This window comes from Carettochelys insculpta, chromosome 2 (genome assembly GCF_033958435.1).
Source record: "Carettochelys insculpta isolate YL-2023 chromosome 2, ASM3395843v1, whole genome shotgun sequence".
NCBI lineage: Eukaryota > Metazoa > Chordata > Testudines > Carettochelyidae > Carettochelys > Carettochelys insculpta.
The window spans coordinates 162756235-162781552 of record NC_134138.1 but is presented as its reverse complement, the minus strand read 5'-3'; the positions used below and the strand labels follow the sequence as shown (position 1 = coordinate 162781552).

Sequence of the window (25318 nt, the reverse complement as noted above, 5' to 3'; positions counted from 1 at the left end):
GATAACGAGGCTCGTAGACAAGGGAGAAGCAGTGGATGTGGTATACCTAGACTTTAGTAAAGCATTTGATACGGTCTTGCATAATATTCTTATCAACAAACTAGGCAAGTCCAACTTAAATGGGGCTGCAATAAGGGGAGTGCATAACTGGCTGGCTAATCGTACCCAGAGAGTAGTTGTTAATGGTGCTCAATCCTGCTGGAAAAGCATAACAAGTGGGGTTCCGCAGGGGTCTGTTTTGGGACCAGTTCTGTTCAATGTCTTCATTAATGATTTGGATATTGGCATAGAAAGTACGCTTATTAAGTTTGCAGATGATACCAAGCTGGGAGGGGTTGCAACTACCTTGGAGGATAGGGTCATAATTCAGAATGATCTAGATAAATTGGAGAAATGGTCTGAAGTAAACAGGATGAAGTTTAATAAAGATAAAAGTAAGGTGCTGCACTTAGGAAGGAATAATCTGTTTCACGCATACAGAATGGGAAAAGACTGTCTAGGAAGGAGTACAGCAGAAAGGGATCTAGGGGTTCTAGTAGATCACAAGTTAAATATGAGTCAACAGTGTGAGGCTGTTGCAAAAAAAGCAAACATGATTCTGGGATGCATTAGCAGGTGTGTTGTGAACAAGACACGAGAAATCATTCTTCCGCTCTACTCTGCGCTGGTTGGCCTCAGCTGGAATATTGTGTCCAGTTCTGGGCACCCCAATTCAAGAAAGATGTGGAGAAATTAGAGAAGGTCCAGAGAAGAGCAACTAAAATGATAAAGGGTCTGGAGAACATGACTTATGAGGAAAGGCTGAGGGAATTGGGCTTGTTTAGCTTGGAAAAGAGAAGATTGAGGGGGGACATGATAGCAGTTTTCAGATATCTTAAAGGGTGTCATAAGGAGGAGGGAGAAAACTTGTTCGTCTTGGCCTCTGAGGAGAGAACAAGAGGCAATGGACTTAAGCTGCAGCAAGGGAAGTTTAGGTTGGACATTAGGAGAAAGTTCCTAACTGTCAGGGTGGTCAAGTACTGGAATAAGTTGCCAAGGGAGGTTGTGGAATCTCCCTCGCTGGAGATATTTAAGAACAGATTAGATAGATGTCTATCAGGGATGGTGTAGATAGTGGTCGGTCCTGCCGTCGGGGCAGGGGGCTGGACTCGATGGCCTCTCGAGGCCCCTTCCGGTCCTAGTGTTCTATGATTCTGTGATTCATTTCCATATCACCCTCAGCAATCCCCTGCCAATGACTCCTTAGTTACCTTAATTAATCACCATTTAGCACCTAATGCTCTGGTTCCTGCTTTTCCAGGCACACCTGGCTCTGTTTAAATCAGCATAACCTCCCCTTCTTGAGCTTAGAAACAACATTGTATCAGTGTGATTTAGTTTCTTTTTACAATGTAACTCTTTTATGTACAATGTCACATCTTATACTTCCACAATTACAACATGCAAGAGATACATTTCCTGGACACTAAAGTACTAATCAAGGATGGCCTGATCAGTACCACACTGTACCAAAAACCTACTGATCGCTATACTTATCTACACCCTTCTAGGTTTGTGAGCCGATGCCCAGGTGCCAGCTAAGGGTCTGGTGGAGCAAAGGGGGTGATGCCACACCAGCAGCTACGCTAAGCAGTCAGGGCAGGCTGGGTTCTTTGGTTAGTGTTTAGTTCGGGTACAGCAGCAAGAGGAAAATTACACTTAGAGAGGCTTTAACAGTTACTTTTTATTTATACAAAGATAGAAACAATTTAACTAAGACAAATGATTAAAGTACAAGTTAGTACTCGCAGTTTTTAAAGGGGAAACAACACAATTTAACTTAAGCAAAGTTTTAGACAAACTAGCTAGCTTAAACTAATACAATTAATGTGTACACAAGAAAGGCAAGTTGCAGGTGTGATTTTCACCCCTGCCTCTTAGACCTGGTGGAACCAGAGTCTTTCCCTCAATTCCTATAGGAAAGAAGTGTAATACAGGTGTAATTCTTACCCATGCCTCCTAGATCCAGTGTGACCCAGAATCTTTCTCTCAATCCCTCGGGAAGAAGTAGATACGAACCAGGCGTCCCCAGTCTCGGGAGTTAATTCCAGACCTGGCCAGCAGGTGTAGGTGATTGAAAACTCAAAGGGGAGGGTGGTCTGCCAAGCCCCTTTATACTCCTTTTGTCACGTATGCTTCTTCCTGGTCTCAAGTGGCCAATTGGGAGGAATATTTTGAACCCCAGGTTTCCCAGGGAAGGTGCAAGGCTCAATTTGCACCTGTGAATTGTGCACAATTGAGCACCTTTGGAGGTGATGGGCAGAGATTCCCCGTTCTTCCTGGGGAAGTGATCAAGGCGTGTCAATTACCGAGATCAGCCAGAAGGGCGGCCATTAGCTAGCCCATTCACTGTCTGGTTTCTGTGTATAGTGGAGAGGCTGGGCGAGACAACACACCTGTGTTCCCAGGACATCAAAGGCTACCTGTCTCCCCTGCTTATTTCTCCCTCTGTCTCTCCCAGTGGGGGGGGAGAGGAAGAAAAGGCCAAGTCGGGGGGGGTTCATGTCTGGCTACATTTTTCCATCCTGCACACGTGACTAGATCCATTGTTTACAGTCAAGCTCTTAGGTACAATCGCATTTGCTCTGATCCTACTGACAGAGACCAAAAACTAAAAGAACTTTACCAAATATTCATAAACCTGAATTACCCACCAGGAGTAGTAAAAAAACAAATAGACAGGGCCAGACGTATACCCAGAGACCAGCTACTCCAAGATCGGCCCAAAAAAGCCAAGAACAAAACACCACTGGTCATCACCTACAGCCCCCAACTCAGACCACTGCAATGAATTATTAAAGACCTACAACCTATTCTTAATCAGGATGCTACACTCCAGAAGGCCCTGGGTGACATGCCTGTTCTCTCCTACAGACAACCTCCCAACCTCATGAGGATCCTCACTAACAGCCACAGTCTATACCCCAGGAACACCAGTCCTGGAACCTTTCCCTGCAACAAAGCCCGCTGCCAGCTTTGTCCACATATCTTCTCTGGAAATACCATCACTGGACCTAACCATGTTACTCACAGAATCACGGGCACTTTCTCATGCTCCTCTGTTAACATCACATATGCCATCATGTGCCAACAATGCCCAGATGCTTTGTATATTGGACAGACTTCTAACTCCCTTAGACCAAGGGTCAACGGGCACAAAACAGACATCAAAACACTCCAGATCCACAAACCAGTTAGTCAACATTTTAATGGAATGGGGCATTCTGTCAATGACCTCAAGGTATGTGTGTTACTGAAGAGAAATTATCGCTCCGTTTTAGAAAGAGAAGTGGACGAGCTGACATTTATATTCAAATTTGGCACATTAACACATGGTTTAAATCGTGATGGGAACTTTCTGAGTCACTATAGGGGCTCGTCTGCATACTTGGCTCAATCTAATTCTTGATCTTCCCCCCGACCCCTCCACTCTCTGATTCACTCACCTTATCTTTTTCTGATTTGTCCTCCTTGCTTACTGTTTTTGGTTCTCTGTGTCTTAAATATTGAGTCTGTTCTGGTCTGGCTATGGTCTGAAGAAGTGGGTCTGTCCCACGAAAGCTCACCTAATAAACTATTTTGCTAGTCTTTAAAGTGCTACATGACTGCTTTTTGTTTTGATGGCCCATTAATGCTACTCCAGTCATAAGGAGGGAAAGAATGGAGGGAAGGGATGGGGAAGAAAGCAGCTGAGGGCTGGGATTTGTTGGTGTGTCATAGATTGCTGTAATAAACCATAAATCCAGTCTCTTTTCCATGATTGCACTGCCCCAGGCTTATCTTTTGAAAGTGTCATGCAGTTCTTCTTCGAGTGTCCCCGTGGGTGCTCCACATTAGGTGTCAGGCTCGCCCGGCGCCGCAGATCGGATCTTCCAAGCAGTTTCTGCCGGACCGCGCATCGCCGGTGCGCACCGCTCCCCCGCGCGCTCCCGGCCATGTGCGCGATCCGGTCCCCGCCAGTTCCTCTTAACCGCCGTTGGCTGCAGACGGAATCCAACTAGGCTAAGGCCAAGTAGTGTATTCAGCGACTTTATCTGTTTTTTCTTAAAGTTTTTTTCAGGCACTTAGGCTACTATAAGCTAGCCGGTTGTTATTTTGTAAAAAAAAAAAAAAAAAAAAAAAAAAAACAACAACGAACAAGCTAGGAGAGGGACAGCTCAGCCAGTCCCAGTAACAAGCGCCGGAGGCCAGGAGCTAGGGCTATCAGCCCTCCTGCTAAGGCAGGCCATCGGACGGGGAAAACGGCACAAAGAAGGTGCTAAGTACCCACTTAAAAACTCAAAGACTCACCAACAATGTCCTCTTCAGGCTTTAAAAAAAAAAAAAAAAAAAAATGCTGCTTCTTGATAAGGCCCTCCAGCCAGAAGCGCCGGAGCGGCCGCAGCAGGAGGGACCCTCCGGGGCCCTTAAAAGGAAAGCTGCCTCCCTCACTCCATCAGCGCAGAAACGGAGGAAAGTATCTCCAGCCCGATCCCTGCCGGCAGCAACAGCGAGCGGGACGGGAGGAGCAAGCAGCCCCCAGCCGCAGCAACAGCTGATCGGCGGCAGCACGGAGAGCCACGTGGAAATGGCTCAGCCTCCAATACTCAGCCAGCCGCCCCGCACCGCAGGCAGGGCGGCGGCTAAGCAAACGCCGGTACCGGCGGCACCGCAGGCAGCGGCACCGACCCCCGGGGAACCGGCGGTGCAGAGCGCGCAGGCACGCAGCCTGCCGGCACCGGAGGACACGGCACATGCGGCATCGCCCTCGAGCGTGCCGAGCTCGGTACGGACGGGGCCGGAATCCCCTGTATGCTCCCCAGCCCGATCCCTGCCGGCAGCAACAGCGAGTGGGACGGGAGGAGCGAGCAGCCCCCAGCCGCAACAGCTGATCGGCGGCGGCACGGAGAGCCACGTGGAAGCAGCTCAGCCTCCGATAATCAGCCAGCCGCCCCGCACCGCAGGCAGGGCGGCGGCTAAACAAGCGCTGGTACCAGCGGCACCGCGGGCAGCGGCACCGACCCCCGGGGAACCGGCGGTGCAGAGCGCGCAGGCACGTAGCCTGCCGGCACTGGAGGACACCGCACGTGCGGCACCGCCCTTGAGCGTGCCGAGCTCGGTGCGGACGCCGGAATGCCCTGTATGCCCCCCAGCCCGATCCCTGCCGGCAGCAACAACGAGCAGGACGGGAGGAGCGAGCAGCCCCCAGCCGCAGCAACAGCTGATCGGCGGCGGCACGGAGAGCCACGTGCAAGCGGCTCACCCTTCGATAATCAGCCAGCCGCCCCGCCCTGCAGGCAGGGCGGCGGCTAAACAAGCGCCGGTACCACCGACCCCCGGAAAACCGGCAGTGCAGAGCGCGCAGGCACGCAGCCTGCCGGCACTGAAGGACACCGCACGTGCGGCACCGACTTCGAGTGTGCCGAGCTCGGTGCGGACGGGGCCGGGATCCCCTGTATGTCAGGGGCGGAGTTACCTCCTCAAGGGAGGGGGAAGACTGCACACAAGAGGAGGCATTGCAGCCCCTCTCCGCACAGGGCTGTGTAGTTGCTTTCTCACAGCCCTCCGCTATGTTGCAGACTCCAACTAGAAGGCAGGGGTCCCCCCCCCCCTTGGCCTACCCGGAGCCCCCTTCTCCATTTCTGCAACCAGCCTCACCCTGGCTGGGACCACCTCCACCCTTCCTGGGATTTGAACCGCTGGACTATTAGGCAAAGTCACTCTCTCCGGGGTCTCGATGGTCTCCCTCCCCCAGACGCAAAGGGTATGCACCAAGGGAGTGGTCTAGGTCACCTTCCCAAGACCAGTGCTTATACTGCCGTGGTCGCCCCTACCACGCAGGGCATAGACACCATCGGCAATCTACTAGGGAAAGATCCCTACGAACGATCTCGTACCCCCGAGGGCAATTGTGACCGGGGACAGAGACTTAAGCATCTCAGGGGGGACTGGTTATGGAACCCCGAGATTTTTCCTCGCACACCTCTAGTGAGAGGGTGTACCATCATCAGCAGGAACCGGAAGGGTCCAGAGAGACGTACCCCAGCGGTTCCTCGCTTTCCTCCCCGGATGAGGCTACGGCCCCGGGGGACGTCCATCCTCCGGACGATCTCAAACAGTTCCAAGAGCTGTTTTACGAGGGTGGCCTTCACGCAAGGCTTCCAGACAGCAAAGGTGCAAGAGCAACACCATAAGCTCCTCAAAAATCTGAGACCTCCGGCCTCCTCCAAAATAGCAATACCGCTGATGACGCAATCTTGGAGTCTGCCACTATGATATGGCAGACTCCTGCGACTATTCCGCCTGTCCACAAAAGAGCGAAAAAAAAAAAAAATACTTCGTGCCCACGAAGGGCATGGAGTTCCTGTTCAGCCACCCACAACCAAATTCTTTGGTGGTGGAGTCGTCGCAACGTGGGGGAATAAACAAACATGCCAAAAAGCTAGAGCTGTTGGGCAGAAAGGTCTACTCCTCCTCCACGCTACTGTTGCCAATGGCAAATCACGCAGCGCATCTAGCGAACCATAATTTCAACAACCACATTAGGTTGACCTCCCTCATGGACTCGCTTCCAGAGGGCACGAAACCAGTGCTCAAGGCCATCATCCGACCATTTTATAACCAGTGGCAAAGAATCACCACAGACACATGGGTGCTGGAGATCATAGCCACGGGGTACGCCATCCCCTCCCAGTTGCTCCCACCGCCATGACCTCCACCCGGGGCCCCACCTCCAGGAGACCTCCCATGTAGCGAGGCTCAAGCAGGAGGTAGACCATCTCATGCTCGTAGGGGCAGTGGAAAGAGTGCCGGAGCAACTGCAAGGGAGAGGGTTCTACTCGAGGTACTTCCTCACGGGGAGGTCCATCTTAGATTTTCGAGGCCTCACCGGTACCTGCGCAAGCAACGTTTTCGGATGATCACAAACGCCTCCATCCTTACGGCACTAGACGATGGAGATTGGTTCGCAGCCCTCGACTTACAAGGTCCTACCGTTTGGGCTCTCCTCAGCCCCCAGAGTCTTCACCAAGACCTTGGCAGTGGTGTCAGCCTACCTGCACAGACAGGGGGTATTTATATTCCAGTATCTGAATGACTGCCTACTCAAAGGGGCCTCAAAGGAGGAGGTACTACGCATAATATGTGTCACAGCAGGCACGTTCTCTTTGCTCAGCCTGCTTATCAATCTGACAAAATCAAAGACAGACCCCACACAGGACATAGAGTTCGTAGGGGCACGCATAAATTCTATTACAGCGAGGGCGTATCTACCAGAGACTCGCTTTCGGGCCATCGGCTCCCTCGCGCAAGGCTTCACCTTCAGCCCTATGGTGCCGGTTCTGACGTGCTTACAGCCGCTGGGCCACATGGCAGCAGCGACGTTTCGTAGAACAGAACGCCAGGTTACACATGCGCAGCATGCAGCATTGGCTGGCGAGCGTATACAAACCGGCAGCACACACTGTTCACAGGATGGCGTCGCCCACAACGGAGGTGCGCAAATCCCTGCAATGGTGGGTAAACCCCGAGAACCTGCTAACAAGGGTACCCTTCCACCAACCACACGTATTGGTTTTTCTTACTACAGATGCCCCCCTCATAGGGTGGGGAGCACACATGGGCGAAGAGGTGACGCAAGGGCTGTGGTCCTCTATGGAGCAGTCACTGCACACAAATATACTGGAGCTCAAAGCAGTGTTCAACGCCTGCAGACACTTTCGAGACCAACTGAAAGGCAAGGTAGTCGGGATCAGTACAGACGATACCTCCACCATGTTTTATATAAATCGGCAAGGAGGAGCTCGGTCCCGTGCCTTATGTGTAGAAGCAGTCCGGTTGTGGAACTGCTGCATCGCCAACAATGTAACCTTGAAAGCCTCGTACTTACCAGGCGCTCGCAATGTGAAGGCAGACCAGCTGAGCAGGCGTTTCGCACTCACGCACGAGTGGCAGATCCGTCCCGATCTGCTGCAACCGATTTTTCCACGCATGGGGTTTTTCCCCAGATAGACCCTGTTTGCTACTCAGCACAACAAGAAGTGCCCACGATTCTGCTCCAGGGCAGGACTGGGACGGGGGTCCCTGAGGGATGCCTTCGCGATCTCATGGAGGGGCCCCCTGCTTTACGCTTTCCCTCCCACAGTGCTCATCCACAAAGTGTTGCAGAAAGCCAGGAGGGAAGGAACCTGAATGATCCCGATAGTCCCAACGTGGGATCGACAGCAATGGTTCCCCCTATTCCTGCGCATGTCGGACCGGCCACCGATGTCCCCTCCGGTGGCGCGGGATCTGCTCACGCAAGCCCAGGGGTCCATAGTGCATCCGCACCCCCAAAGCCTGCGACTACAAACGTGGTTAATCCATGGCTCAGCTCCCTAGAGAGCACATGTACGGAGGAAGTGCAGCAAGTCCTAGAAAGTAGCAGGAGGACTTCCACCAGGAAGACCTTCAAGCAGAAATGGACTCGCTTTACGGCATGGTGTTCTACCAAACAGCTAGCCCCCTTTCGGTGCCTATGGCTGTGATATTAGAGTATTTACTGGACCTCAAGAGAGGAGGACTCTCGCTATCCTCGTTTCAGGTCCACCTGGCCGCCATTTTGGTGTTCAGACACGAAGAGGAAGGGCACACGGTGTTCGCCCATCCCATGGTTACCAGGTTCTTCAAAGGGCTGGTAAGCCTATACCCCCCTCAGAAACCGCTTCCACCTCTGTGGAACTCGGACCTGGTGCTTAATGCGAAAAGGGGACCACCGTTTGAGCCTTTGGCCACGGTTTCCCTCCGCCTCCTTATGATGAAGACGACCTTTCTTCTCGCAATCACATCAGCTTGCAGGGTGAGCGAGCTTGAGGCAGTTATGGCAACGCCGCCCTGCGCTGTTTTTCCAAGGAGGCGGTAACCATACGTCTGCATCCAGCCTTTGTTCCTAAAGTTTCTTTCTGAGTTTCATACTAACGAACCTATTGTTTACCCTTGTTTATCCAAAGCCTCATAACTCTAACAAAGAGGTGCGCCTACACCTCCTGGACGTGAGCAGGCGCTAGCTTTCTATATGGACAGGACCAAGTCCTTCCGGAGAATGGATAGGCTCCTAGTCTCTATCGCTCCCAAATCAAAAGGAGAATGTCTCTCTTCGCAGAGAATCTCTAAGCACATCGTATCTTGCATAAAAATGTGCTACAAACTCAAAAAGACTCCTTTACTGGCCACGCCCAGGGCTCATTCCACTAGGGCGGTGGCAGCATCAACAGCCTTTTTTCAAGGGCGTTGCGCTAAAAGACATTTGCAGAGTGGCGACCTGGTCATCCTGTGACACCTTCGCCAAACATTACGCCCTTCACAGGGTATTCCAAGAGGATACCCGTCTCTCGGCAGCGGTCCTCTCGGGGACAAGCTGCACATAATCCGATTACCCACCTCCTATCTTGGGTTACTGCTGGGTAGTCACCTAATGTGGAGCACCCACGGGGACACTCGAAGAAGAAAGAAAGGTTACTCACCGTAGTAACGGTGGTTCTTCGAGATGTGTCCCCGTGGGTGCTCCACTACCCGCCCATCCTCCCGGCTCCGGATCTCTGTTTAGTGTTTTGCAGGAGCATCCGAGGCGGTTGGTCAAGGAAGTGGCGGGGACCGGATCGCGCACATGGCCGGGAGTGCGCGGGGGAGCGGCGCGCACCGGCGCATGCGCGGTCCGGCAGAAACTGCTTGGAAGATCCGATCTGCGGCGCCGGGCGAGCCCGACACCTAATGTGGAGCACCCACGGGGACACATCTCGAAGAACCACCGTTACTACGGTGAGTAACCTTTCTTTTTCAGATGAGGACTGGCAGATGAGATGCCTATGTCTAAACAGACTAATCATTTATTGAAAAGCACTCACCCAACTGGATTTTTGTCCTTCATCCTTTACCTGTGTGAGTTCATTTGCGAGTGTAGTCATTGTCTGATTTCACCTACATGGTTGCTATTAGGACATTTGGTGCCTTGAATGAGGTATGGCGTGTGTAGGACCCATGGATTTTTAAAGGTGTATTGTGCAGAGTGTTGTTCATGTAGTAGTGAAGCTATGCCTGCAGGTTTTCCCTCTGTCGTTCTACACTTGGAATTGGTGTGCCCTGCTTTATGGGGAGCTTGCTTGTGATGATGAGCTTGGGAATGATGAGATGCCAGAGAACAAGATATAGTAAGGATCAAATCCTGATGTCCTTAATCACTTCATATTTGGGCTAAGCTCTCATAGGTGGCAATGAAAATTTTACCTAAATAAGTACCAACTTGGGAATGTAGGGGTCAAGGGAGAGGTCCTACAGTCTTTACTCAGACTAAAGTCCTATTAACTGCAGTGGTGTTCAGGATTTGGTCTTCACTGAGTATCAAGTTCTTGCTTCCCAGTAGAAAGCCATCTGTCTTTTTGAAAGGATTTGCATAGGATTTTGTTCAGAATAAATGCCTGAATCTGGCACTTTGGAAGGAACCGCAGCATGGCAATTATAAGAAATTTTATTTTGCACCTGCTATTAATGTATAAAAATTGAAAGAAAAGTTATTTAAAGCCTCCTGTCTTTGACAGCTCTTCTTCACCTAGGCTGTCCTCTTTCCACAGTCTCTCCTTTAGCAACAAGAAGTCCTATGGCACCTCATAGATTAAAAGATATTTTGAAACATAAGCTTTTGTGGGTAAAGATCCGCTTTGTCAGATCCATGATTGGGGGGTTCCAGAGGAGGGTTTAAAGAGGGAGTCTGTCGAGAGGAGGGCCAGAGTTGACAAGGTCTGTTCAGTCATAGAGGATGTGACCCATTATCAGCAGTTAATGTGGAGTTGTGGACATCAAGAGAGGAGAAATCAGGTCAATTCAGTCAGGGAGGACATAGCCCATCCTTCAAAAACAAATTCGAAAGAGAAACTTCAGAGCTGCAATTCATTTGCAAGTATGGCACCATAAACCAAGGACTGAACAGAGACTGAGAGTGGTTGGCCAGTTACAAAAGCAGTTTTTCTGCTCTTATTGTTCACAGAAGAAGAAGTTGATCTGAAGAAGTGGGTCTGTCCCACAAAAGCTCATCACCTAATAAATTATTTTGTTAGCCTTTAAAGTGCTACATGACTGCTGGTTTGTTTTGATAGAATACAGACTAACACAACTATCTCTCTGTCACCTCCATATTAGCAAGTGATAATGGGCCACATCCTCCCTGACTGAACTGACCTGATTTCTCCTCTCTTGATGTCCACAACTCCACATTAACTGCTGATAATGGGTCACATCCTCCGTGACTGAACAGATCTTGTCAGCTCTGGCCCTCGCCGTGACTGAGACTCCCTCTTTAAACCTTCCTCTGGAACCCCCACTCATGCATCTGATGAAGCGGGTCTTTGCCCATGAAAGCTTAAGCTCCAAAATATCTGTTAGTCTATAAGGTGCCACAGGACTTCTTGTTGCTTTTGAAGATACAGACTAACTTGGCTATCCCTCTGATACTAGTCTCTTCTCTGTCTCATATGAAGCAGCAGATAGGGCTGTTAATCCTCAGAGGTGAGAGACTTTTCTGCATGCTGATCACACTTCACATGTTGTGATGTGCTCACCCGTTACTATCTTCTAGTTTTCCTAGTCTGAAAAAGCTCACTTCATTCCAAAATATGGTCCGTACCTTTTAGAACCGTTTTGTTTTGAATTTGACAATTTTCAGTTCCTTCTCTTAGTTACTTGCCTTATCACTGAAAGTTCAGCAGCAAATTATTTTAACCATAGTAGCGTGTCATGGCTGACTTTAACTCTGGTTCCATCTATTATATTCATAAAGGTAACACCAGGCCACCTTTAGATTTCAGTATGATGGATTCTGTTTTCAAAGGCTTGTCTCACTTTTGTTTATCAAGATAGGAATGAATGTGTCAGGGAATCAGGGATATTGTCCTGACAATTGTACTATTGGTCCATTCCTGCTTATACTAATATTGGTGGGAGTTTACGCATGACTTCACTAAGCACAGGAAAATGCCATTAGTCACTGTCACATTCAGAGAACTGCTATTTGATCATACTAGCAGAGAAATACATAGACACAAACTAGGAAAAATTCTTCTTCCCACTTTTTTGTTAAAGAAGAAAAAAACACAGTAAATTAAAATTGATTAGCATGAAATGTTGCACACATGCTGATCTTTGTGTCAACTGGAAAACACACGTTGCTTGAATTATTTATTCCTGTTGTATACGCCAAGAATATAAAATTTCCCAACCTGTGAATTTAAAAAAAGTAAATACACCCTGAGCTCATTGGGCTGTTTGCTTCCATAGCAATCTTGTGCTGATAGATTAGTCAGAATAACAACAGTCTCAGTGTGTGTACCAAACACAGAGCTGCCCTTTTGACAAGTCTTCCCAATCTGAGAAATTATGGATAATAGTCCCTTGTTTCCTACTGTAAACCAAATGTTTATATGCCATAACTTAGTATCCAGACAACAGATCTCTGACTTCTCCACTGAAGTTGAAGGATGAATTTAGCCCAGTAGGTTTGTATGTACTTTATTGGACTGTATGACCTAAACATTTTCTATGGCTCTCCTGTGATTGTATTTTATGAAGTACGCTATAATAAATGAATTTTTTTCTCTCTTGTATGTCTATTAGCTGTATGTGCATGCCATATTGACTCCTGTCTGTGCTGCTTTTTCTGTTTTCTCCTTTGGGGCTCCTAACGAAGCAAGCACTGCATTGAAGCCAAACAATCTGAGGGATTTGCATTATGTGCTGCAATCCCATTTTCAAGCTATTATGCCCAGAATGTTTAGAAGCTACTTTAACATGTGACATGCTCTCCCATTTAGGACCTGAAAATGGAAAATATAGAGCAGGGGACATCTGGTACTTTTCTAGTTCTGAGTTAGGATGGTGAAGTGGGGATCTAGAAATCGCACGCTCTGGACTATCTGTAGCAGGGGATCTCTATAAATATAGAGGAATTTTCATTAGATGACAGGATACAGCATGGCTACATCAAAAACTGCTTAGACATACTGTGAGTGGTGGTATTCTGCTGTTCCTTTTTCAGTAGAGCAAACAGGTGTGTAGATCTCATTGGGTAATCCACTGCTACGCAGTGAATGAATCCAATTTCCTAAGAGAGGCCAGAATATGGAGATAGATAAACACTGCTTGTGAGTGTGCACTGATCTAGAAATGTGATTCAAATGTAGTGTTTGCAAGAGAAACCAATTACACGTTCATCGAGTAACCAACTAGAATAAAACTGAGTTTATGAGTGTTTTTCCCTTCTAATTTTTCCTGCCTGTTCATTTTTTTTTTCCACACGGTATTTCTAAATCTCAGTGTGTGACATAGTTTGCTGTGCAAATGTTGAATTGGAAAACTAAGCTTATTTTTGCGTTATCGATTGTAATGTTCTTTTTTTTTCCCCATTAATCTCCTAAAGAATTATCCAGAAAACTCACCAAAAGCAAGACGGCTTGTGTCCAATTCCATTGTGGTGAAGAAAACGATGGCACCCAAGTTGAAGCTAACCATGAAGTTGTGCCAGCTACAGAGTGGTGTAGTGAACAGCACAAGCAGCAGACTTCAGTGGAGAAAGGCTTAACACATGGCAATGAAAAGCACATCCCTTGTTGTAACACCATCCGTGCTGGGGAGAAATTAGCAGGTCAGAATCAATCTATAGCTAGCAGCAGAAGCCACTGGGCAGGAACAACAGGGCACTTGCAGAATATTAACTGCACTGAGGGAAATGCAGTGAATTCAAGGCAGTATGAACCTCTATCAAAAGGCAAACCGCGCAAGCTGAAAGCGAAACATAAAGAGTTAAACAGTGAGAGATGTTCCCCGGCTGGCTCCAGCAGACCTGGAAGTGCCAAAATGAGATTTGTAAACATCAGAAATGACAGTTCACGTGGCATAGTACAAACTAACAATGTGGCAAATAATGAATTAGCAAAAAAGACTTGCCCTTTACTATCTATCAAAGCAAGAACTACAACACCTGCACCAAGCGATGCAGCAGAACACACTGTTTTTGATGACAGTTTGAACTTGGAAAAAATAGATATAAGTGGGTCCAAGAATGCAGATGATCAGTTATGTTCCCATCTTACATGGCAGAGTATGAATATTGAATTTATCCCATTAGAGATCCGTATGCAGATAATAGAAAAGGAAAGAACAAGAAAAGAGCTATTTCGGAAGAAGATCTATGCTGCTACTGTTATTCAGAGGGCATGGCGAAGGTAAGACATTTGTTACCATAGATGGGGGGGAGAGATACAAAGAGATTAAAACATAATTAGATTTCTTTGAAAACTTACTTTTTCTATTTTGTCCCTTTTCTTCGAAAATGATTAGTGATTTATTAGGAATTTCCTGCTCTGTCACCAAAAAGCAGAAATGTATGCTACTGGCCAGGAATCATTAAGTTCGTTCATATAGAATTCAAGGAGAGAAATGACTTTTAATAACTGGCTGAAATGTTACTTTTTTGTTTAGCACATGGCTATTCACAGAAAACAAAGTCTGGCATATTAAAGCCAAGGATCTGCTGATGGACTACCCCTCCCAAAATGCAGTAGTTTAAACTACTTTTCCAGCATAGATTTTTTTTCCACCTCTGCTACCAACTCCTCCTTCCAGCTCGTGCTGTTTCATTCTGATCTCTAATTATTAAATAAGGTCCAAATAGCAAGATGTTTGGTAGCTTATACGTACTTGGCTACCTATACTGGAAACTCTAGCTGTAATGGTACTCAATGGGAATTATTGAGGAGGAGGAAGACACGAAGGACTGATGTCCACCACTGCTTGAACTCCCCACAGCCCTTTCTTGTCCTCATAATTTCAGAGAATTTATTTAGGATATGCCCATCAGATCCTGGTGGAAGACACTTGCTAACTGTATTGATAGAAGCCTAAGGCACTACCAGCATTACTCATGGAGAAAGGGTGCTATTCAGTGTGCATAGCTGTGGCAGAATCTGTCCTGTGTGACTGTAAATAAAAAAAAAAAGCAATTCATAATAGATTCAGAAATAAAATATTCAATTGTCTTAATATTTCTAATTCTAAAAGTTGACAGGGTAAGCCATTTATCTGCAAATTCTCTATATCATACGTTTGCAGTTCCTTGTTTCTTCATTTTTTTTCTGTGAAGACAGAATACTGTAATTACTAACATACCGATAATTGAGTCTTTCCAAGTCTCTATATTTTACTCTAAAAATTGTTAGTTTCCTTTTAAAATTAAATAAAGCAAACTGTTGATAGATTGTCACCATGCTTCAGTAGGTCGCAGCTGAGAATATCAGGTTCAGGGCAGACTGCTGAGAAATACAGCAGACTTACTCTAGACTGGTGGTTATTCTATCATTAGGTTATAAGAAGCCAGTAACAAAATCACCATACTGGTTTTCGGGAAATCAAAAATGCAGTGCCCTCAGGCACTCCACTCCTTATTTCACTACTCGGACACTAAACTTAATGATAAGTGGTTACTGAAAACCAATTTAACCAAACAAACGTTTCTTTTGATCTCAAGAGATCAGCCACATCTATAACTCTGCTCTTACCCAAAACTCAGGCTGTTGCCAATCCTTTAGTAACTAAAAATAAAGGTTTATTGATTGAAAAAAGAAGAGCATTAAAGTGGGTAGTAGATTATGTAATACATTCATTGCAAGATTCTTGTTTATAGTAGTGGTGAAATAAACAGGTGGCTTGTAAAGTCTCTGGTAACTTCCAAAAGATTGGAAGGTCCTCAGTGCACATATTAGAATGTTCCTTTTAGTTGTAAATCTGCAGTCCAGAGAGTTAGAGACGAAACATGCAAGATGGAGACTTCCCAGGGTCTTCTATACCTTTTGTCATGTTCCTGGAAATTTTCTGTTTTAAACAATCCTACAGCCCCAGTTTGTGGGAAAGTACAGGCCCAAAATGGAGCCCAGCTTCACGTGAGCATATCTCATGTCCTTACATGTCTTTATGACTAACAGATGCAGCAATCACCCATAATCAGGCTGGGGCATCCATGACACTGTCGGCAGGATGAGCTTCTGGGTGGGATGAGCTCACTGGATGGAATGAGCTCAGGCTCAGGTTTTATCCATTCCTCTCACCCAAACCCATTTCTGCTTTGCTCACCTGGTGACACAGCAGAATCTGTGGGGGTAGACAAGCAGTAAAGTCAGTAGCTTAGGCAGCCCCATGTATCCTGTTATCAGTGTGGGGAAATAGGGCAGGGTGGGTGGGGAGCCTAAGGAGGGTAATAGGTGAGTCAGGGAGTGGAGCTTGGTAGGGACTAAACATTCACTATAGTTTGCCCCAAAAACTTGGACTATGTGAAAAAATAATTGGCTGCCTCTGCTCTAGTCTGTCACTTTCCCTGCAACAAGATCACACAATGTCATTCAATTGTGTTGTGTATTAGGAGAGTTTGGTAGGTGTATAATTTTCAGAAAAGCAAGTTGAGAGAAGTACACAAAGGCAGTCAAGATTCTTGCCCATAGAAGTAGAGAAGCTGTGTTTCATGTAACATTGTGTGGTGGTGGTGGTGATGATGATGATAATGATGATGATGATGATAACTAGATGTGATATCGAAGGTCTCACCTTTCTCTAAAGTAGCTGATACTGGCCACTACTAGAGCCAGGAAAAGAGAAGTTACTCACCTGTAGTAACGATGGTTTCTTCTTCAAGTGGTCCCCATGGGTGCTCCACAATAGGTGACTACCCAGCAGTAACCCAAGTAAGGAGGTGGGTAATCGATTCATGTGCAGCTTGCCCCTGAGAGGACTGCTGTCGACAGACGGGTATCCTCCTCGAATACCCGATGCAGGGCATAATGCTTGGCGAAGGTGTTGTAGGATGACCAGGTCGCCGCTCTACAGATGTCTTTTAACGTGATGCCCTTGAAGAAGGCTGTTGCCGCTGCCACCGCCCTGGTGGAGTGAGCCCTAGGCGGGGCCAGCAAAGGGGTCTTTCGAAGCTCGTAGCACATTTTTATACAGGACAGAATGTGCTTTGAAATTCTCTGTGAAGAAAAGCCTTCCCCTTTTGACCTGGGAGCGAGAGACACTAGAAGCCTGTCCGTTTGCCGGAAGGACTTAGTTCTGTCTATGTAAAAGGCCAACGCCCTTCTCACGTCTAGGAGATGTAGGCGTGCCTCCTTGCTGGAGCTGTGAAGCTTCGGGTAAAATGAGGGTAAAACTATTGGTTCGTTAAGATGGAATTCCGAGGAAACTTTTGGAACGAAGGCTGGGTGTAATCATAAGGTTACCGCCTCCTTTGAGACTACTGTGCAGAGCGGCGTTGCCATCACTGCCGCGAGCTTGCTCACCCTGCGGGCTGATGTAATCGCAAGGAGGAAGGTTGTTTCCATCATAAGGAGTCGGAGGGGTACCATGGCTAATGGTTCGAAGGGTGGTCCCGATAGCGTGCTGAGCACCAAGTCCAAACTCCACAACAGCGGAAGCGGTTTTCGAGGGGGGTAAAGGTTTACCAGCCCCTTCAAGAACCTTGTGACGATAGGGTGGGCAAATACAGTGGGCCCTTCCTCTGTATGCCGAAAAGCTGATATAGCAGCAAGGTGGACCTTTAGCGAGGATAGAGAAAGCCCGTCTCGTTTGAAGTCCAATAGGTATTCTAGTATTATGGTTATAGGAACATCAAGGGGAGCTAAGTGCTTGGCGGAACACCAGGCTATAAATGGAGTCCATTTCTCTTCATAAGTCCTCCTGGTGGAGGTCCTTTGGCTACACTCCAGGACTACTTGTACTCCCTCCGTACACGTGCTCTCTAAGGCGCTGAGCCATGGATTAACCATGCTTGTAGGCGCAGACCCTGAGGGTGCGGGTGCACTATGGACCCCTGAGCCTGGGTGAGTAAGTCCGGCGCCACCGGTAGGGGAAGTGGTGGACGATCCGACATGCGCAGAAGCAAGGGAAACCATTGTTGCCGGTCCCAAGTTGGGACTATGAGTATCATGCGAGCTCTCTTCCTTCTGGCTTTCTGCAGAACCTTGTGGATAAGCGTTGTGGGGGGAAACGCGTAGAGTAGAGGGCCCTTCCATGAAATCATGAATGCGTCCCCCAGGGACCCCCGCCCTATTCCTGCTCTGGAGCAGTACTGGGGACACTTCTTGTTGTACTGGGTGGCAAAAAAATCGACTTGAGGAAACCCCCATTTACGAAATATGCACCGTAGCAGGTCGGAGCGGATCTGCCATTCATGCGTGAGTGCAAAGCGCCTGCTCAGCTGATCTGCCTTCACGTTGTGAGCGCCTGGCAAGTACGAGGCTTTCAACGTTATGTTGTTGGCAATGCACCAGTTCCACAATCGGACTGCTTCCGCACATAACACACGGGATCGTGCCCCTCCTTGTCGATTGATGTAGAACATAGTGGAGGTATTGTCAGTATTGATCCCGACTACTTTGCCATGCAGGTAATCTCGAAAATGTCTGCACACATTGAACACTGCTCTGAGCTCCAGTATGTTTATGTGCAGTGTCTGTTCCGCAGGGGACCATAGCCCTTGCGTCACCTTGCTGCCAGTGTGCGCTCCCCATCCTGTGTGGGAGGCATCGGTAGTAAGAAAGATAGAAATTTGTGGTTGGTGAAAAAGGCACCCCCACTAGCAGATTCTTGGGATTTTCCCACCACGCTAGGGATCTGTGCACCTCCGTCGTGGGCGACACTACCCTGTGGACAGTGTGGGATGCCTGTTTGTAAACACTCGTCAGCCAATGCTGCAGGCTTCGCATGTGTAACCTGGCATTCTGTACCACAAACGTCGCTGCTGCCATGTGCCCCAACAGCTGCAGGCACGTTAGGACCAGCACCGTGGGGCTGTACGTCATGACTTGCACCAGGGAGTTGATGGCACGGAAGCGGGCGTCGGGCAGGTATACTCTTGCTGTGATAGAGTTTATGCATGCCCCTATGAACTCTATATCTTGTGTGGGTTCAGTCTTTGACTTTGCGAGGTTGATAACTAGGCCTAGCGAAGTAAACGTGTTTGCGGTGACGTGTATCATGCGTAAGACCTCTGCCTTTGAGGCCCCTTTCAGCAGACAGTCATCCAGATATGGGAAAATAAACACTCCCTGTCTGTGCAGGTAGGCTGATATCACTGCCGGGTTTTGGTAAAGACTCTGGGTGCCGAGGATAGGCCGAACAGAAGAACCCTGTACTGGAAATGTTCCCTGCCGACCGTGAAGTGGAGGAAGCATCTGTGTGCCGGGTGGATTGTTATATGAAAGTAAGCATCTTGTAAGTCGAGGGCTGCAAACCAGTGTCCATCGTCCAGTGCCGTAAGTATGGAGGCAACTGTGATCATCCGAAAGCATTGCTTGCACAAGTAACGGTTGAGGCCCCGTAGATCCAAGATCAGCCCCCAGCCTCCTGTTTTCTTCTCTGTTAGGAAGTAGCGTGAATAAAAACCTTTCCCTTGGAATTGTTCCGGCACTCTTTCCACCACCCCTATGAACATGAGGTGATCTACCTCCTGCTTGAGCCTCGCCTCGTGGGCAGCATCCCTGACATGAGGCCTGGCGGGAGGCTTCGTCAGTGGAAGTGACTGGAAAGGGATCGTGTAACCCGTGGCTATAATTTCTAGCACCCATTTGTCTGTGGTGATCTTTTGCCATTGGGAGTGGAACGGTTTGAGGCGATGATGGAACATGAGATGAGAGTGGCATTGAGTGATGGTGTTGATAGTGCAGCCCCCAACATACCGGTCAAACTTGCTGTCTCTGGGCCTGCCCTGAGGGTGTATGGCTTTGTTGAGAACGTCACCTGGGAGTCCTGTATTGTTGCTGCTGTTGATGGCACCCTTGGTCATAGCCTCACTGATATTGAGCACGCTGTGGTTGGTAAGCATAGCGTCTTTGCTGAAGGTAAAATTTCTTCTTCTTGTATGGGGGAGTATAAATACCCAAGGTCCTAAGTGTGGCCCTCGAGTCTTTGCTGGAGTGGAGGACCGAGTCGGTTGAGTCCACAAACAGCTTTTGCTTATCAAAGGGAAGATCCGCGATCTTCGCCTGCAGGTCCCTGGGGATACCAGATGTCTGGAGCCAGGATTCCCTACGCATGACCACTGCTGCAGCTGTTGAACGTGCTGCTGTGTCCACCACATCCAGGGCAATCTGGACTCCCGTCTGCGATGCCGTATAGCCCTCTTGGACAATCGCCTTTAACACCGGCTTCTTATCCTCCGGGAGTGAATCCATGAGGGGAGTGAGTCTAGAGTAATTGTCAAAGTTGTGGTTTGATAGATGTGCCGCGTAATTTGCCATTCTCAATCATAGGGTAGAGGAGGAATATACTTTCCTGCCAAACAGCTGTAGCTTCTTAGCATCTTTATCCGACCCCCACGACTTGTACTGAGACATCTTCGACCTCTGCTGGGATGATTCGACCACCAAAGAATTGGGCTGCGGGTGACTAAAGAGGAACTCCATGCCCTTGGCTGGGACAAAGTACTTCTTATTCGCTCTCTTGTTCGTAGGCGGAATAGAGGCCGGGGTCTGCCATATGTTAGTGGCTGACTCCATAATGGCTTCGTCCAGCGGGACAGCGATTTTAGACGAAGCCGGGGGTCTCACATTTTTCAGGAGTTTATGATGCTTCTCCTGCACCTCTGCTATTTGAATGTCCTGCATGAAAGCTACTCTTTTGAACAGCTCCTGGAATTGTTTAAGGTCATCCGGGGGGGGAAACATCCCTGGGGGCCATGGCCTCATCTGGGGAGGATGAGGAGGAACCACTGGGGTACACCTCCCTCAAATCCTCTGGCTCCCGAGTTCGGTGATATACTTGCTCCCTGGAGGACTGTGAAGGGAAGTCTCGGGATTCTGGACCTAATTCCCCCTGAGACAACTGTGTCCCCGTCCCAGAGTGAGTGTGTACACGGAAGTATTGACGAGTAGCAGGGGAGGACCTGCCCTTGGATCTAGACCTGCGGTGTCTGTGTTCAGCATGATGAGGATGACCATAGCAGTGTGGGCAAGGGCCCGGTGATGGAGACCTGGACCACGATCGGGGAGCGTACCCATGATGTCTGGGAGAGCAGGACCTCTGCGACGACGTAGATGGTGGTGAAGCTGGTTTGTGATAGTACTCAAGGGGATCCATGCCCAGAAATGGTGAAGGTGGCCCAAGCCACAGCAAAATTGGTTGGAGGAGCGGAGAGGGAGGCCCTAAATAAGCCGGTGGAGTTACAGCCCGTTGGTGTGGCATGTGTACCTTGAGGGGGAGGGAGGGGGCTAGGAGATAAGGGCAGCACGACCCTGCCTGGAGATGGACTGAGGTGCCGAGTTTTTGTTTTTGCCTTGCCCCTCCCCTGCAGGGTGGGTGCTGACCCTTCCCGTGCCGGGGATCTTGGCCCCGTTGTCGGCGCCGCACTTGGCACAGTCAGCGGCAGTGCCGCGCTGGTAGCTTCCTCCAGCACAGATAGGCTCCGTGCTGGGCGCCCCTGCGCCATCAGCGCCGCGGGGGCCGGTGCTGCCTGCGTCGGTGCCACCGATTCCAGCGCTTGCCTCGCTGGCGCTCGCGGCGCCTTCCATGCCGCCTGTTGTGTAATCAGAGGCTCAGCCTCTGCCACGTGCGCTGCTGCGCTGCCACTTTCATGCGCTCGCGGCTGGGGGCTCTGCGTTCCGCTCTTCCTGCCCGCTGGGCCCGCCGGCAAGGATCGAGCCAGGGAGAGTTTCCTCCTCTTTTGCACCGAGGGGGTCAAAGAGGCTTCCTTCCTTTTATGCAACCCAGAGGGCCCTTCTGTGTGAGGCTTCTCCGGCAGTGTGACTCTCCCAGGCAGTGAATGCATTCACTATGCCCATCGGAGGCCGGCATAGCTTCGCGGCATACTTCTTAAACCCCGAGGAGGCCATCGCGGTGAGTCTTTACTGTTAATAGGGTACTTAGCCACTAGTCAGTGCTTTCTAACCCAAAATAACATTCACCGGCCTGCGGGGCAGCGGACGGCTTAACTAGACTTCTTGTCCGCTCCTCTCTCCTTCGTTCCTCTTCTTTCTGCTAATATTCTCTTTCTTTCTCTTCTTTTTTTTTTTTTTTTGATAGTGACAAAAACAAACAAACTACACGTAAAAACAACTATCTTATCTGTCTCTGGCTTTAGCCTGAGCGGATTCCATCTGCAGCTGATGGCGGTTGAGAAGGAACTGGCGGGGACCGGATCGCACACATGGCCAGGGGTGCGCAAGGGAGCGGCGCGCATCGGCGCATGCGTGATCCAATAGAAACTGCTAGAATTCCGATCTGCGGCGCCAGGCGAGCCCGACATCTATTGTGGAGCACCCCCGGGGACCACTCGAAGAAGAACAGAACAGATGGCCCTTGGTCTGAACTGGCAATTGCTATATTCCTAAATTCCAAGTGCTCTTGTTCTGTCTAATTAGTGCTCGTGAAACGTTTTCCAGGACAAGGTTAGATTCATAGGTCTATATATTTGCAGTTCATCAGTGTTGGAATGTGGGAGTCACATTAACTTCTCTGAAAAATAAGCAGTCAAGTAGCTCTTTAAAGACTAGCAAAATAATTTATTAGGTGATGAGCTTTCGTGGGACAGACCCACTTCTTCAGACCATAGCCAGACCAGAACAGACTCGATATTTAAGGCACAGAGAAACAAAAACAGTAATCAAGGAGGACAAATCAGAAAAAAATGATCAAGGTGAGCAAATCAGAGAGTGGAGGGGTGTGGGGGGAAAGTCAAGTATTAGATTAAGCCAAGTATGCAAACGAGCCCCTACAGTGACTCAAAAACTTTTGACTGCTTTTTTTTTTTTTTTCCAGAGAAGTTAATGTGACTCCCACATTCCAACACTGATGCACTGCAAATATATAGGCCTATGAAACTTTCTGAGTCACTCGTTTGCATACTTGGCTTAATCTAATTCTTGACTTTCCCCCCACACTCCTCCTCTCTCTGATTTGCTCACCTTGATCATGCTTTTCTGATTTGTCCTTCTTGATTACTGTTTTTGGTTCTCTGTGCCTTAAATATTGAGTCTGTTCTGGTCTGGCTATGGTCTGAAGAAGTGGGTCTGTCCCACGAAAGCTCATCACCTAATAAATTATTTTGCTAGTCTTTAAAGAGCTACTTGACTGCTTTTTTGTTTTGATAGTATATAGACTAGCACGGCTCCCTCTCTGTTACTATTTAACTTCTCTGAGTACCTTGCTTTTGCAGAGAGAAGTTCTAGTTCTGCTCTGTGATTGTTTAAATTAATCCTGGGGTTCCTCTGTAATTTTTTTTCTGAAAAAAATTGTGCGCTGTGCCCAATATGTTCTTATATTTGTCATCTTTAGTTTCTAGGAAACTTCCACTTCTGATAGGTTTCCTTTACTCTGGCGAACAGGGAGACAAAGAATCATTTCAACCGTATCTATGCTGTCTGCCCTTAGCTCTTCTTGCTTTTTCCATAGGGATTGTGCAGGAGCTCTTGCTCCTCATCTACTTGTAACACACGTTACTGTGATTTTATATATATCTAAAAAAACAAAGGATGGATGACCCAGAGTTTGTTTTAACTGTGTTCAGAGCTGTGACCCCCAAATTCCAACAATGCATTAGATAAATACTCAGTGATGGTAATAGCTATCCTTGGACCTTCTTTTCCTTGCCAGAACACAGTTAAGTGTTTTCGAAAAAAGAATTTGGTTTGCAGATTGTGTTCTGTGGCCCTCTGACCCATCATGAGGTAAACAAACTTCAGGCGACTCACTACTGGGCTGGGAGACATCAAAGACAACAGTGGTGGAAGTGGCTGGATATATTGGTTCAGTAGGGAATGCTTCTGCTAGGTACTGAATCAAGGCCCCAACAAGGTTATAGGGGGCACTGTGCTACTGGAAATGCTTTTTTTTTCTTTAATGTGTAACAGCAGGTTCTGACCATTTGCGGTCAGCAAGGATCCCAAGGCAATTTTCAGAAAAAATGGGACATAAAACCTGAGGCTTGAACCAAATTCCAACCTGGATAATTACTATCTAAATTCTGTCTAAATTCTCTTTGCAATTTTGATTGAATGTTAAATGTCACATTCTGGTCTAGGATACTGCATCAAAGAGCCAGCATGTTTCACCCAAGAGGTAGCGGCACTGATTCCTTTATATAGTTTGCATAATATTAGGTAGTAGGCAAAGTAATTCTTGTATATTCAGTAGTATGTAAAGCAGTTTGTGATAAATGTTTCTATTATTATTTATGTGTGAAAGTACTCAATTAACAAATACACCATCGGTCCTTCCATATGACATTACCCAGTCAGCGTACAGTCTGCATTATTGAACAACTGCGTCCCCTCAGTGCTCCAGCCTGGAGTGCCTTTTTATACTGCTTCACTCTGAGAGTAACTCCTCCTGCTCGTGCACAACCCCCAGCATGTAAATTGCTCTCAGCTATGCTGTCTGAATGCTGTGGCCAGACACTCTTGAATTACACTGCCAAGCAACTGCAGCAAATCCCCACTCTGACTTTCATCAGAAGTGTGTCCCCCCCCACCCCACTGGCTTAGATAAAACGGGTTTAACGACAGAAAAATATTTTTATGTGATTACAAGTAAAGATGCATACAAGTCAGAATTACAAGAAAATAAAAGGTGAAATGCTATTGCTATTTAGCCATTGTACTCTCTGTAGAGCTAATGCCTAATTAACAAGCTGAGTAAATTCAGTGCAAAAGTCTCTCTCATTCTGATGAATGGGTCTTACCCACAAAAGCTCATTACCAATAAATAAAATTGTTAGTCTTTAAGGTGATACAGGACTGCTTGTTTTTTGTGAAGGTACAAACTGACATGGTTACCCCTCTGAGACTCTCACCATGGCTACGTCTACACTAGCCCCAAACTTCAAAATGGCCACGCAAATGGCCATTTTGAAGTTTACTAATGAAGCGCTGAAATGCATATTCCGTGCTTCATTAGCATGCGGGCAGCCACGGCGCTTCGAAATTGACGCAGCTCGCAGCTGCGCGGCTCATCCCAACGGTGCTCCTTTTCAAAGGGACCCCGCCTACTTCGAAGTCCCCTTATTCCCATCTGCTCATGGGAATAAGGGGACTTCGAAGCAGGCGGGGTCCTTTCAAAAAGGAGCCCTGTCGGGACGAGCCGCACAGCCGTGAGCCGCGTCAATTTCGAAGTGCCACGGCCGCCCGCATGCTAATGAAGTGCTGAATATGCATTTCAGCGCTTCATTAGTAAACTTCAAAATGGCCATTTGCGTAGCCATATCGAAGTTTGAGGCTAGTGTAGACACAGCCCATGGGTGTCA

The 25318-nt window shown here is 48.1% G+C and overlaps 1 protein-coding gene across 8 annotated transcripts in view; it reads left to right on the top strand.

The window, feature by feature from the left end:
- INVS (inversin) overlaps positions 1–25318 on the top strand; it is a 178154-nt gene that overhangs the window by 129778 nt on the left and 23058 nt on the right. For 4 of the 8 annotated variants that reach the window (XM_074987955.1, XM_074987954.1, XM_074987953.1 and 1 more), the window contains one exon: positions 13460–14264. In XM_074987955.1, the coding sequence (XP_074844056.1) occupies positions 13460–14264 (805 nt within the window). Of the gene's footprint in view, positions 1–13459; positions 14265–22101; positions 22514–25318 lie in introns of those variants that run through there. The other 4 variants (XR_012644533.1, XM_074987959.1, XM_074987957.1 and 1 more) reach the window with 4 other exon arrangements.